This window comes from Camelina sativa, chromosome 9 (genome assembly GCF_030686135.1).
Source record: "Camelina sativa cultivar CO46 ecotype springtype chromosome 9, ASM3068613v1".
In the NCBI taxonomy this organism is placed as follows: Eukaryota; Viridiplantae; Streptophyta; class Magnoliopsida; order Brassicales; family Brassicaceae; genus Camelina; species Camelina sativa.
Window position 1 is genome coordinate 20042772 of NC_141888.1, and position 14856 is coordinate 20057627.

The following is a 14856-nucleotide window of genomic DNA, read 5'->3' on the forward strand; positions in this document are numbered from 1 at the left end:
TTATCTAACAGTCCTAGAATGATCAAAATGCGAAACAGAAGTGAGTCACAGAACTAGAAACAAGAATGCATGACAAGAAGCGAAAGTGAATAAAAACGCAAACGATTCTAAGCATGAACAAACAAAACAGTTCCAGGAATGTAATAAAAATCAGAAAGAAAGAAGTCCTGAGAATGGGGTAATTGATGTCGGTGGAGTATCCTAGTCTAAGGAGTGTTTAACATACCACAAGCAAAGTATCCCTAAACAATGAACATCACAACTTAGCTAATCCAATCTCTTGGCAAAAGCTACTCAGACTCAACCACTTCCATACCTAGCTCTCGCTAGAGAAACGTGGTCGAGCAGGCATGACAAACAAGTTCATTCACGTCAACAAACATCCTAGACAACTAATCTCTTAGGCTAGGAACGTAAGTCTCTGGCACTAGTTGGTCAGACATTTCATCAAACACCTTTTGGGTGCGGAAATGTCTCGAACCTAGTTCCAATTGATCAGAGAGAAACTAGTAATTCTAACTCTAGTCCAGAAGGGAATCATACAATCAAAGCTTAAACACTCTACATCCTAAGATCCTCCACCTAATCTATCCCATCCTCAAGAACTAACACACTACTCAGATCCGAAAAACATAGTCAAGGATGTAAAAACAGAAATCATTGAAACAAGCATTATTAGGTAGATAAAAATAAGATGAACAACTTTGTAGAAGGAATCAAATGCAAAATCTCAATAATCTCAAAGATATCGGAATACAAGTCTTAGAACGTTTTTTTGGATGCTAGGTTAAAACCTTCTGGGAACGAAAACGAGATAAAAAGATAAGATGTCTCCGCAAAGACTTAACAAAATGTATATATAGTAGTCCAACATGGAAAGCGCTAAAACTTAAAACGACAAGGTAAAGCGTCGGTTCGGTAATCTCCTGAAGCGTGTGAAACCAAACGTCCTTCTTCCCGACATGTGCGATCGAGTCCGTGTGCGTCGAATGGAATCCAATGTCATCATAGCTCGGATGGAACGGAGATGGTGACAATGGCTCGGACGAGACGGAGATGGTGACCATGGCTCGGACGAAACGGAGATGGTGACCATGGCTCGGACGAAACGGAGATGGTGACCATGGCTCGGACGAAATGAAGATGGTGACCATGGCTTGGACGAAACGGAGATGGTGACCATGGCTCGCACGAGAATGGCTTCCAACGTTTCCTAAATACCTGAAATACTCCAAAATGCACAATGTATGCAAGGATGATGCAAGAGCTACCTAGTCGTGCAAAGTGTATAGAAAGAACTAGAAAACGATGCAAACCAATGAGTTATCCTAGCTAAATGCATGATAAGAATAGGCTAAGGAGAGACAAAATATAGACATATCAACTCCCCCAAACTTACTCTTTGCTTGCCCTCAAGCAAACAATCAAGAATAGAGTATGGAGAAGAGGTGTGAAGATGGGGTCTCAGAACCTAAAACATGCTAAATAAAATAGTTAGAATCAAGGTCCTTGTTTTTAGTTCTATGATGCATGGTGAAGGAACTCTATATTTTTTTTTCTACACATGCAATCCTATCAATCATTCCCTTTAACATTCAATAACAGAGAACCGTGAATCAAGCTAAGCAATGTCGTTGAACTCATTTGGCTAGGGTGAAAGGTTAGAGACTTAGATGGTCTCCTTCTCGAGTGGTTTCATCAATACAGGACAAGGTTCTCTCACGAAAATGAGTTGAGCTTAAGAGAAGGCTAAAGGTTGAAACCAACTGATACATACAAGAGCAGCGCCCTGTCTACCCAAAGAACGTTCCAAACCAAAGTTGGTTCTACCCTTCAACAAACATTGTCTCAAACCCATTCTTTCATTCTTTACACTTGGTCTTCGGAGGAGTTCACTTCTTATCATTCTAGCGGATTGGGAAATCTTTATTATCAGTAAGGTTCTTTTTCTTTTTTTTTCTAAGGAATCTAGACATCTTAAACATTTTACTTTCTTTTCTTTGTCTAATCTTTTCGTTTTATGCCCAGAACCAATAACTCATTATTTTGCTCAACCCAAATCCTTTACTAGACTTGTAAACCTTGAAAACACATCCTTCTCCTAAAGTTTTTCTACCCTTTACTTTCTTTTTACACTTCACTCTTCTGCACAAATCCATACCCAGTACCCAAAATTTGAGTTCTCACCTAGTCCTATTAGTCCGGATAACGCGAACTAGAACTACACAGGATCCTACTCTTGTCGGTTAGAACCTAACACTTTCTAACAAGCTCAACTCGGAAAAAGGCCTGACACTCAAGAATACAATTGGCTTGAAAGAACGGTTGGTTAAGGGTGCGGGGAACTGTTCCAAAGATGGGAATCAGCTACTTGGATTGACAAGGGTGGTAAAAATGTGAAAGACAATCCAAGTATGTATATGGTATCGATGAGTTCAACTTCAATGCATAACAGGATAATTGCAAGTCAGGATTAGGTTCAAGTAGATAGGGAATGATATCAATTCAAAACATGCTTCAATCTTAACTTTTCAGGTTCAATCAACAAGCATCAAAGAACTAAGAACAAGGGCCTTGATCCTATCCTATTGAATCCAGCATGCTAACAAGGTTACAATCATCATCAACCCCTATGCTAAATGCAACAACCCTATATGAATAAACCTAAACGCAATCCTAATATGCAAGTGCAAACTACATGAACACTCTGTTTTTGTGGAAATTTTCGATTTGTTTTTTTTTTCAATGCAAATAGATGGATGCAGACTCAAACATGATATGATGCAAAAAATTTGAAATAAGAATCACAAAACACGACATCAGATACATCATCTCAAACCCTCCCCCAAACTTAAATTACACAGTCTTCTGTGTAAGAAGAATTTGCAGGAGGATTTAAGAATCACAACACAAACAACGCATAAATGAAATGGTATATACAAAGGAAGGTAGGAGTACCTCAGTAGTAGAAAAAGGAGTCTGAGCTCGCCCAAGGAGTTGGTGCGTGGTACTGGCTCTGTCCTTCACCGTGTTCGGGATCCGCAGGAGTGGTCTCACCTGGTTGGTCAACTTGTTGCTCAACCGCTTGCGTGTTCTGATAAGTGCTCGGTTGCTCGTCGCACTGCATGTCGTCGACTCTAGACTCGCCATGGTCCGAGACTAATACTACCACATCCGTAGTCTGATAATCACCTTGCTGCCCAACTTGTTGCTCAACCTCTTGCTCAGCTTGAGCTGCAGAACGACGCGCTGATCGACGACTTGAGGGGACTCTTGAACCACGCGAACCGCGTCCCCTTCTCTCCCTAGATTCATGAAGGGACGGGAGAAGATGGGCGCTGCCGTGGCACATATGAAGATTGACGTGCGGGGGATGGAATCGGAGAAGGTGTTCGCTCTAGGTTCGCGGAAGGGCGTCCTGGCATTGGTCTGGTATCCTCGGGGATAGACCTTGGGACCGCGGTTGTGGATGTCGAACAGCTAAACTTACGCATGAAGTTCATGACATTCTTGGTGAAACGGCTAAACGTTTTGTCTTTGGCCTTCCCCCATTGTTGCAGCAGGTTGAGTCTATGATGAGCGGCTCGATCCCCCTTGGACATTCTCGGATCCGAGTACTCCTCGAAGTGGAACTGCTCTGGGCGGTACTCCTCTGGGTGGTATTCCGCTGTGTCGTCTTCCATTGGCTCGGCGCATGCTTCCGCAACGTCTACATGATCCTCTTCAGCTTCCGAGTTGTATAAGATAGCCGTAGGAGGGATAAACTCGATATGCTCTCCCCATAAGATTGTAGTCAACTCGACGCAAGGGAGGAGTAATCTCGAAGGTCCAACCACAGGATGCACAAAATTGTAGAGCAATCTTCCATGCCTCAAACCCCAATCCAAAGTGCGTAGCTGTCGCAGGTAGCAGATGTCTATCCAACGTGGTGGGTGCGACTCAGAGTGTGGGGGGACGCCAGCAGCCTCAAGGAACCAAGTCACGATGCCTCCCATGCACATCACTCCGGGAGTGTGGTTGAGGCTTAGTCGCGAGACCCAATGCTTGTATGTCAGCATGTAGTTGATAAGGTAGAGCGAGACGGAAGTGTTGGATATGTCACCTTGCAGCGCGGTGCAATCCATGGCAGTGAATGAGAGTCCCTTAAGCGCCAAATCGATCATCTCTAGCTCGCCATTCGTCATGTATCCTTTAATCTCTTTAGCGTAAAATGCATTGGTGACCGCCTTCTGGAAGTAACGCAACACTGGGCTTCGCACGTTCAGCGCTTTTTTCTTCGAGGAAGTGAACGTGGGTGTGCTCCCAATCGTTGCCCAGAGTGTGGATATCTCATCACGATCAAACTGCGCGTAGTCCCCGTTCCGCTGGGAAATCCAAACATCTCTTCGACAGTTTTGAAACTGAGAGTGTAGAACTGGCCATGAACGCGAAATGTAATGTAACCCAGACCTCCATTAGACATCATTCCCGGCTCATCCGCATACAGATGCGTCTCCAGAGTACAGAGGAACTGAATTGTCTCCTCCCTGTATCCGCTTTTTGGTGTGTTCATGATTCCCTCCAGATGGCACCGCCTAAACAGATACTGAACATCCTCCCAAATCCCAAGTTGCTGCATAGTCTTAACATGGGGATATCTTGTTCCCTCAAACTGCATCTGCTGGAACAGCTCGTAGTATTCCTTGGGAGTTAATTTCGTCTCAGTGTTCTTCCGTTTGACCAATTTTCTGGGAGCTGGTGTTGAGCGCAACGCAGGTTCCTCCTGTTCATAATCGCTCCCGTCCTCCTTTGAGTGTGAAGCTTGTGCCGGTCGCTTCTCGCGACTCTTGCTCTTAGAGAGCAGTTTGGCTGGTCTGCTTGACCCAGCGCCTTGCGTAGGCGGCTTGGAAGTAGCAACACGTCCTGGAACCTGACAACCATACTTATCATACATCTCGTCCCAAAAATTGTCAGACATTGCAAAGCTGAAACAATTCAAACTCAAAATCAAACATTAGTAGGTTAGTGACCGGGCAATAATAAAAATCGGAGACAAACGGAGATAGTGATAATGGCTCGAGCGAAACGGTGACGAGGGTGGACGGCTCGAACGTGAACCAAGATGGTCGCAGTGGCTCGGACGAAACGAAGATTGCGACAGTGGCTTGGTCGAAACGAAGATTGTTACAGTGGCTCGACCGGGAACGAAGATTGCGACAATGGCTCGGACGACAGCAAGATGGTCGCAGTGGCTCGGACGAAACGAAGATTGTTACAGTGGCTCGACCGGGAACAAAGATTGCGACAGTGGCTCGGACGACAGCAAGATGGTCGCAGTGGCTCGGACGACAGCAAGATGCTCGCAGTGGCTCGGACGAAACGAAAATTGTTACAGTGGCTCGACTGGGAACGAAGATTGCGACAGTGGCTCGGACGACAGCAAGATGGTCGCAGTGGCTCGGATGACAGCAAGACTCGATCGGGTATGAGACGTGATGATGGCTCGAGCAGAGTGGTCCGTTGCTAAGGATCGAGTGTGGAGCTTCGCTGGAACAGGTGAAGACTTGCGGTGGTGAAGTGCAGTACAATCCTCTTCGCAGAATCAAACAAAAGATAGTGAGTGAAGTGAGATGATGATGTCGAGCAGAGATGGTGAGATGTGAGGGTTTGTTTTGTTTGGTGAGAGGAGAGAGTAGAGGAGAGATGACATAAATAGAGGGATGGTGAAGATGTCGTGCAAGTGGGAGAAGAAAGAGAAAGTAATGGATGAGTGGTGGTGGGATGATGTTGGATGATGGGACACAAAGATGGAGTTGATATGTTTTGGGAGAGGGAACAAAAGGAGAAGGGGAGAGTTCACGTGAATGAGAGAGTGAGATGATGGGAGAAGCTTTCACGTGGGTTGGTGGGAAAGGAAAAGAGTGGGGTCGTCAAAATGTGGAGAGTTCTCTCTATTTTTTTTTTTCTGTCCTCATATGACCAACAATATCTCTTTGACTCTGACTCTCTTCTGTAGCTTTTCTTCTCTTCTGTAAAACACATCTTTATTCAAACTTTATTCCAAACTCACTCCTTTAACAGCATTTTTTTTTTGCTTAGACTCCCTTCTGTAGATTCCTGAACACAAGAAAACCAAAAATAAAGATTAAAAACACAAGAATCCTAAAAAATATTTACAGTGATACCTTTGGGACTTCCTCCCAAGTAAGCTTGTTTAAAGTCACTAGCTTGACTTTTTAGCTTTTTAGGCTTTTGGGGGTTCATGGAGGAGCACAGAAAACCCCTCTGGGCGGACTTGATCAGCTAAATATTTTTTTACTCTTTGGCCGTTTACAGTGAATTCGCTGCCATCCTTGTTCAGAATAGTGATAGCTCCAAATGGCAGAACGTCTTTGACTGTAAATGGTCCAGACCACCTAGACTTAAGCTTTCCAGGAAATAACTTAAGTCTGGAATTGAACAGCAAAACCTGATCTCCAGCTTTGAGCTCCTTGACAATAATCTTCTTGTCATGAAAATTCTTTGTCCTCTCCTTGTAAATCTTGGAACTCTCATAAGCATCAAGTCTTATTTCTTCCAACTCATGGATGTCAAGAGTTCTCTTAGCCTGAGCTGTGTCAATATCCAAGTTCAACAGCCTGATTGCCCAAAGTGCCTTGTACTCAACCTCTACAGGGAGATGACATGCTTTACCATAAACCAGCTGAAATGGTATTCTGCCTATTGGCGTCTTGAATGCTGTTCTGTACGCCCAGAGAGTCTCGTCCAACTTGACAGACCAATCTTTCTTCGAGACTCCAACAATTCTTGACAAGATACCCTTGATCTGTTTGTTCGAAACTTCAACCTGACCGCTGGTCTGAGGGTGATACGCAGTAGACACTTTGTGCTTGACCCCATACTTTCTCAGCATGCTCTCAAAAACTTTGTTGACGAAGTGAGTTCCACCATCACTGATCACCGCTCTAGGTATCCCATACCTTGGAAAGATTATACTTTTGAACAGCTTTAGAACAACCTTGTGATCATTGGTGGGGCTGGCTATGGCTTTGACCCACTTAGAAACGTAATCAACTGCCACCAAAATATAGACATTCCCATTAGATGGGGGGTTGAATGGTCCCATGAAGTCTATCCCCCAAACGTCAAATATCTCCACTTCCAAGATCGGATTTTGGGGCATCTCGTTTCTCCTTGTGATGTTGCCCATCCTCTGACAAGCGTCACAATTGGTGATGAAGTTGTGAGCGTCTTTGAACAAGGTTGGCCACCAGAGACCTACTTGAAGAACTTTTTGAGCTGTCTTGAATGTGGCGAAGTGACCTCCATAGGTGGAACCGTGACAGTGCTCTAGCACTCCCTGCACTTCCCCTTCTGCTATGCATCTTCTGAACAGACCGTCAGAACCTCTCTTGTACAGATAGGGTTCATCCCAGAAGTAGTGGTTGACCTCTCTGAAAAGCTTCTTCTTCCTGTATGGATCCATGTCATCAGGAACTTCTCCACATACCTTGTAATTCACAACATCTGCATACCAGGGTGCAATCTCAGAAGTGATTGCCATGCATCTGATTTTTAGGTTCTCAACCCCTGTGTCATGCATCCGCTCACAAACCTGGGCTACCAGAATTTGTTCCTCTGGCATTGAATCATCTATGGGGACAACATCATCAATTCTCATTCGAGACAAATGATCTGCAACTCCGTTTTCTATGCCTTTTTTGTCAACTATCTCCATGTCAAACTCCTGAAGAAGCAGGATCCATCTCAACAGTCTCGGTTTGGTATCCTTCTTCGAGTAGATGTGTCTCAGAGCGGCATGATCGGTGTACACAATGACCTTCGAACCCACAAGATCACTCCTGAATTTTTCAAATGCAAACACAACTGCTAGGAGTTCCTTCTCTGTGGTAGCATACCTTCCCTGAGTCTCATCCAAGGTGCGACTCGCGTAGTAGATAACATGAAGCTTCTTGTCAATACGCTGTCCCAGAACTGCTCCAACTGCGAAGTCTGAAGCATCACACATGATCTCAAAAGGATGATCCCAATTCGGAGCTTGCACTATGGGTGCTGAAACCAAGGCTTCCTTGATCGTGCTGAAGGCTTCCAAACATGCTGCGTCAAATTCGAACTCAACCTCCTTGCACAGCAACCTTGTCAAAGGTCTTGCAATTTTTGATAAGTCCTTAATGAACCTCCTGTAAAACCCAGCATGTCCCAGAAAACTCCTGATGTCCTTCACTGTCTTAGGCGGTTGAAGCTGAACCATGACCTCAATCTTTTGCCTTGTCAACCTCAATTCCTCTTTCAGAAATCTTGTGTCCCAGAACGATCCCTTCTTCAACCATGAAATGGCACTTCTCCCAGTTCAGCACCAGGTTCGTCTCCTCACATCGCGTCAATACCCTGCACAGATTCAACAAACAGGAGGAGAAAGTGGAACCGTATACAGAGAAGTCGTCCATAAACACTTCCACTGACTCCTCAATTAAATCCGAGAAAATTGAAGTCATGCACCTCTGAAAGGTGGCAGGAGCATTGCACAAGCCAAATGGCATGCGTCTATAGGCAAAAGTGCCATAGGGACAAGTAAAGGTTGTCTTTTCCTGATCATTTGGGTGAATAGAGATTTGGAAGAATCCACTATACCCATCAAGGAAACAATAATAGGGATGACTAGCTAGTCTTTCCAACATTTGATCAATGAAAGGCAGAGGAAAATGATCTTTCCTAGACACAGCATTCAACTTCCTATAATCTATACACATCCTATGTCCTGTGATGGTTCTAGTTGGGATTAACTCATTTTTGTCGTTTTTGATCACAGTTATGCCTCCCTTTTTAGGTACACAATGCACTGGAGATACCCAAGTACTATCAGAGATCGGATAGATAACTCCAGCGTCAAGTAGTTTCAGGATTTCTTTCTTAACTACCTCTTTCAGATTAGGATTCAATCTTCTTTGGGGTTCAATACTAGCATATGATTCATTTTCAAGATTGATCCTATGGGTGCATAGACTAGGTGAAATTCCCTTGATATCATCTAAAGAATAACCAATAGCCTTTCTATACTTTTTCAGCTCAGTTACTAGCTTCCCCAATTCATCATCACTCAACATAGCATTCACTATAACAGGATAAGTAGAACTGGTTCCCAGAAAGACGTACCTGAGCCCGGAAGGAAGAGTTTTGAGTTCTACCTTTGGAGCTTTCAGTTCCGACCAGTCATCAGCATGGGCGTCAGAAGCGGTAATAATCGAGCGTGGTCCGAACGGTGTCTCGAGTGGTGACTCAAGTCGGGTCTTGACACTGGTCGAGTGAGAGGTTTCACGTTCTGAATTCTCTGTCTCAACTACACATACCTCTTCTGCGTTAGACAACTGCTCGAACTCTTCTGGTTTGTCCGTTTCTCTGTGGGAGTCTAGCATATTCTTGTAACAAGTCGTCTCCCCATGCAGGAACCCTTCTTCTCCATCCTTGGTTAGAGCAGTTTTGAGATGATCCTCCTCAGCTAGTTCCTCCAACAACTCATCAGCCAACTTATCCATCTCCTCAATGTAGAAGACTTGTCCTCCTATTGTTGGCTTCTTCAAAGTATCCTTGATGTCAAACTTCATAATGAAGTCGTCTCCCAGATTGAGATCAATCTTGCCATTTCTGACATCAATGATGGCTCCAGCAGTCGCCAGGAACGGTCTTCCTAGGATTAGAGGATCCTTTGGTTCTTCGTCCATCTCTAGAACCACAAAGTCGGTTGGCACTTCCACGTCTCTAATCCTGACAGGTAAGTCCTCTAAGATACCATGTGGAAGTCTCACTGATCTATCTGCAAGGATGAGGGAGATGTCGCATCCCTTAAACCTTGTGAAACCCAACCTCTTAGCCACAGAGAATGGCATCAGATTCACTGAAGCGCCAAGATCACATAAACACCTCTCAAAAGACATGGGTCCAATGGAGCAGGGTAGAGTGAATGATCCAGGATCTTTGAGCTTCTTGAGTACAACCTTCTTCTGGATGATTGCACTGCACTCAAGACTTAGTACCACCATGCCTTGAACTTCTTTTGATCTCTCCATCACCAAGTCTTTGAGGAATTTCTGGTAGTGAGGAACAAGTGCGAATGCATCCAGCAATGGCATTCTCAACTTAATCTCCTTGACTTGCTTTTCGAACAAGGCTTTGTACTTCTCAGTAAGTTGCTTCTTGAACCTCACTGGAAATGGTAGAGGAGGCTTGTACGGTGGAGGGATGAACCTCGCAGGTCTGTCTTCAGGAACAGCAGGCTCCTTAACAGCTTCAGGTTCGGATTGCTTCACTGGCTCGATTGGATCTTTGACTGCTTCGACGGGGTTCTCCATCTGAGCGTCATCCTGACCGAAATCCTCCCCATCTAATTCCGCACTGTCCTCAGTGACGTCTGGAACTCCTTGCCTGGGAGGCAATGTTTTCCCACTTCTCAGCGTAATGGCATTGGCGAATTCCTTGGGGTTCTGAACAGCTTTACCTGGGAATTGGCCAGGTTTTGGTGCAGAAGTAGAAGCCGATTGGCCCTCCATGTACCTTATCTTCGAATTCAGAGTTTCGAATTTAACGTTCAGATCATTGTAGGAACATTCCATCCTCTGACTAAGGTCAGCAAACTTCTTTGCAGTATCCATGGAACCACTAGCTTGGCCCTGAAGAATTTGTTGCATCATCTGCTTCAGTTCTTGATCTGGAGTTGGTGTAGGCTGAACTGGTTGAGGGCGGAATCATGGCGGTGGTCCTGAGGGAGCTTGGTAACCCTGCTGGAACTGTTGTTTTGGAGCAAATCCCGGATTGTAAGGCACAAAAGGTTTTGGTTGCCCTTGCTGTTGTTGTTGAGGCGGGTACACCTGATCTTGTGGATTAGCAACATTGGTACTTCGGTAAGACAAATTGGGGTTCGTCTTGTAGGGGTTGTAACCTTTGTTGTATCCACCCTGATTGTGAACATAGCTGATCTCTTCACTCTGCTCACCCTCCCCATCTGGAACTTGGAAAGGGTCGTCCTCAGAGACGAAGTGGATGCTCCTCTGCTGACTCAGCAAGATACGGTCAAGCTTCTCATTGACATTCTTGAGGTCTTTCTTGTACTTCTCTTCAGACCCAGCGTCGCCGCGAAATGTGCGGTCATAATCCTCGTTGTAGTTGCCGTCGGACTGAGCGAGATTCTCCACCATTTGTAAACCTTCATCGACGTCCTTGTTCAGGAAGTTACCGTTAGAAGCGGTGTCAAGCAGCATGCATATTTTGGGAAGGACACCACGGTAGAGAGTACTCAGTAATGACTCGTTGCTGAAACCATGGTGTGGGCACTGACTGTGGTAACCCTTGAAACGCTCCCATGCTTCACAGAATGATTCTGAGCTCTTCTGAGTGAAGCTGGAGATCTCATTCCTGAGACGTGCTGTTCTAGAGTTGGAGAAAAACTTTGCCAAGAATGCCTTCTTGCAGCCATCCCAGGTGGTGATTGATCCCTTGGGAAGGTTTTTCTCCCATTGATGAGCTTTGTCACCAAGGGAGAATGGGAAGAGGCGCAGCTTGTAACCATCCTCACTCACGCTGTTGATCTTGGTGAGACCACAAAGACGGTCGAACTCGTCCAAGTGGTCGAGTGGATCCTCCATAGGCAACCCGTGAAACTTGTTTCCTTGGATCATGGTGATCAGACCACTTTTGATCTCAAAGTTGTTGTTCGGCACGGCGGGAGGGACGATTCCAGCACGTTGAGTATGAGTGTTCGGTGCATCCCCAGCACCAATGTTTCGCGGTCCCTGATGTGGTTCATGGTGTTGTTCCATAGTGACGTTTGCGGGATGATCAGTGGGTTGACGAGCTTGTCGTGGGCGTTGCAACCGTTGATTTCGTCGATAACAGGAACGAGATTCTGATGCCCTCTTGATCTGGTGTGCATGCAAGGTTGCAATCAACAGGTATCTGAGATGCAAAACAAACAACCAGACAACCAAAACAAGTTAGTACTCAGATTGATTGTGTAACAGAACTTAATCTTGCAAAACTTGAAATCTTAAATGTAGCAAAAATGTAACAGAACTAAGATTTTTGTGTCTCCTAGTAGGTTCAATTAACCTTATGCGTTGTAATACTTAAGGTGTCAATCCAGTTGGGAAAGTTTACTATCACTCAAAATGCTATCAAGATGTCACAAGTTAAGCCAATTCAAAGAGTGTTTTTATCTAACAGTCCTAGAATGATCAAAATACGAAACAGAAGTGAGTCACAGAACTAGAAACAAGAATGCATGACAAGAAGCGAAAGTGAATAAAAACGCAAACGATTCTAAGCATGAACAAACAAAACAGTTCCAGGAATGTAATAAAAATCAGAAAGAAAGAAGTCCTGAGAATGGGGTAATTGATGTCGGTGGAGTATCCTAGTCTAAGGAGTGTTTAACATACCACAAGCAAAGTATCCCTAAACAATGAACATCACAACTTAGCTAATCCAATCTCTTGGCAAAAGCTACTCAGACTCAACCACTTCCATACCTAGCTCTCGCTAGAGAAACGTGGTCGAGCAGGCATGACAAACAAGTTCATTCACGTCAACAAACATCCTAGACAACTAATCTCTTAGGCTAGGAACGTAAGTCTCTGGCACTAGTTGGTCAGACATTTCATCAAACACCTTTTGGGTGCGGAAATGTCTCGAACCTAGTTCCAATTGATCAGAGAGAAACTAGTAATTCTAACTCTAGTCCAGAAGGGAATCATACAATCAAAGCTTAAACACTCTACATCCTAAGATCCTCCACCTAATCTATCCCATCCTCAAGAACTAACACACTACTCAGATCCGAAAATCATAGTCAAGGATGTAAAAACAGAAATCATTGAAACAAGCATTATTAGGTAGATAAAAATAAGATGAACAACTTTGTAGAAGGAATCAAATGCAAAATCTCAATAATCTCAAAGATATCGGAATACAAGTCTGAGAACGTTTTTTTGGATGCTAGGTTAAAACCTTCTGGGAACGAAAACGAGATAAAAAGATAAGATGTCTCCGCAAAGACTTAACAAAATGTATATATAGTAGTCCAACATGGAAAGCCCTAAAACTTAAAACGATAAGGTAAAGCGTCGGTTCGGTAATCTCCTGAAGCGTGTGAAACCAAACGTCCTTCTTCCCGACATGTGCGATCGAGTCCGTGTGCGTCGAATGGAATCCAATGTCATCATAGCTCGGATGGAAGGCTGAGGAGCATGGCTTGGACGGATAGCTCGGATGGAACGGAGATGGTGACCATGGCTCGGACGAGAATGGCTTCCAACGTTTCCTAAATACCTGAAATACTCCAAAATGCACAATGTATGCAAGGATGATGCAAGAGCTACCTAGTCGTGCAAAGTGTATAGAAAGAACTAGAAAACGATGCAAACCAATGAGTTATCCTAGCTAAATGCATGATAAGAATAGGCTAAGGAGAGACAAAATATAGACATATCAAAAACTAAATTAGTTTTCTTATAAAATTTTATGAACTTCAATCCAACTCCCCTATATATTAATAGAGGAACATTTTGGCAAAAAAGTTGAGGTGTCAGCATTACAGAGCTCAGGACACTCTTTCCTTTATTTGTCATAAGCTTTTAAAAATATCTACATTTATTTACCATTGTATTTTTCCAAAAATACAATTAACACCCAAAAGTAGATTTTTATATTATCTTTCTAACTTAATTATATCCTTTAATTATATTTTTATAAAATCTTTAAAATGAATTTTAAGAACCTTTTGTTCATATGATATAATAATATAAGATTGATATTATAATAACTCTCACAGGTTAAATTTTAATTATTATACAATTTTTTATAGATATATACTATACAATCGAGTTTTAAATATTTCAATTATCCATAAATATAATAGGTTTTGTAAATAAAAATTACAGTAAAAACATTAAATAATTATTTTATACCGCGCTATGTGCGGGTTGTTACCTAGTATTTTTTAAAACCCCAAGGAGAACTTCTATCTTTTTGGTTTTGTTTTTTGTTTTTCACTCATCAATTTAATTTATAGTGCTAGATTTCATACTAATGGTTTCATCTTTGGAGGATTTAGTTAAATGGTGTTAAATTATATTGTTTTCTATATTTCATTTCCAGTTAAATATGATTACTTTTTGGGATAATTTTTTCATTTTTCTTAAATCACAAAGACCAATTTATTTTTAATTGAAGTTCTTTTTGTTTTCAAAAACCTGAAATTTTAAATAAAATAAATATTCTATTGATCTTTACATATTTATCTCTTGGATCACAACACAAAATAGAGTTTATAGACTTTAAACAAAATAGACTTTATAAATGGATAATTGTATTGATCTTTAAATATTATTATATTGATCTTTACAAATTATTAAAAATGATACATGAATATGTGAGATGAATCTTTTCAACTTCATGACTTATTGTGTGGTGAATATTGTAGAAGAGTATGAAAAATAATAACTTATTAGATTTTAATCTAATATAGACAATAGAGATAAACCTTTTAAAACATTAAACTAAACAATGTAAGATATACATATCATACAAACTCAATGATATTTGAATTGATTTTTTTAACTCATACAACAACAATAACAAAAAACACAAAAAATAAAAAGAGTTATAGTGGAAAAGGATGAGAGAATGAAAGAATGAGAGGCTAAGAGAATAAGAGAATGAGTATTTATAGGAAGAGAAGTGGTGAAAATTACATTTAAAACAATAGGAGTTACAATTCTCTTTATTGTTTGTTTAAATACAATTGAGATGAGAAATAAAGTTAAAGCATAATTTATATGATTTCAGTTTTGTATGAAAATGTGAAGA

The 14856-nt window shown here is 42.4% G+C and overlaps 2 protein-coding genes and 1 non-coding gene across 3 annotated transcripts; 1 reads left to right on the plus strand and 2 right to left on the minus strand.

Annotated features, from left to right (window-relative positions):
• Window positions 1–823: 823 nt before the first annotated feature.
• Window positions 824–5828, minus strand: LOC147938363 (uncharacterized). Its single transcript, XM_087464579.1, has 2 exons — window positions 5038–5828; window positions 824–4964 (listed from the first exon to the last, which is right to left on the minus strand). Exon 2 carries the CDS (start codon window positions 4182–4184, stop codon window positions 3312–3314), a length of 873 nt encoding a protein of 290 aa, XP_087320705.1. The 5' UTR covers window positions 4185–4964; window positions 5038–5828; the 3' UTR covers window positions 824–3311.
• A 395-nt stretch (window positions 5829–6223) lies between these two features.
• LOC147938364 (uncharacterized) lies at window positions 6224–12034 on the minus strand. Its single transcript, XM_087465606.1, has 7 exons — window positions 10926–12034; window positions 9357–10505; window positions 8341–9263; window positions 7595–8276; window positions 7344–7525; window positions 6626–7208; window positions 6224–6406 (listed from the first exon to the last, which is right to left on the minus strand). Exons 1-7 carry the CDS (start codon window positions 11808–11810, stop codon window positions 6224–6226), a joined length of 4587 nt encoding a protein of 1528 aa, XP_087321732.1. The 5' UTR covers window positions 11811–12034.
• LOC147938365 (small nucleolar RNA R71) lies at window positions 11308–11414 on the plus strand. Its single transcript, XR_015567503.1, has one exon. It is a non-coding gene; the product is annotated as a small nucleolar RNA R71 (small nucleolar RNA).
• Window positions 12035–14856: the final 2822 nt, after the last annotated feature.

Excerpts from the sequence above, each read along its gene's own strand:
- LOC147938364 (XM_087465606.1), bottom strand. The coding sequence starts at position 11,810 with ATGGAACAACACCATGAACCACATCAGGGACCGCGAAACATTGGTGCT. Across the intron at positions 9,264-9,356 it reads AGTTCGAGCAGTTGTCTAAC|ACACCGTTCGGACCACGCTC; the intron begins GCAGAAGAGGTA and ends TCACCACTCGAG. Across the intron at positions 6,407-6,625 it reads TTGAGTACAAGGCACTTTGG|CTTAAGTCTAGGTGGTCTGG; the intron begins GCAATCAGGCTG and ends TTTCCTGGAAAG.
- LOC147938363 (XM_087464579.1), bottom strand. The coding sequence starts at position 4,184 with ATGACGAATGGCGAGCTAGAGATGATCGATTTGGCGCTTAAGGGACTC.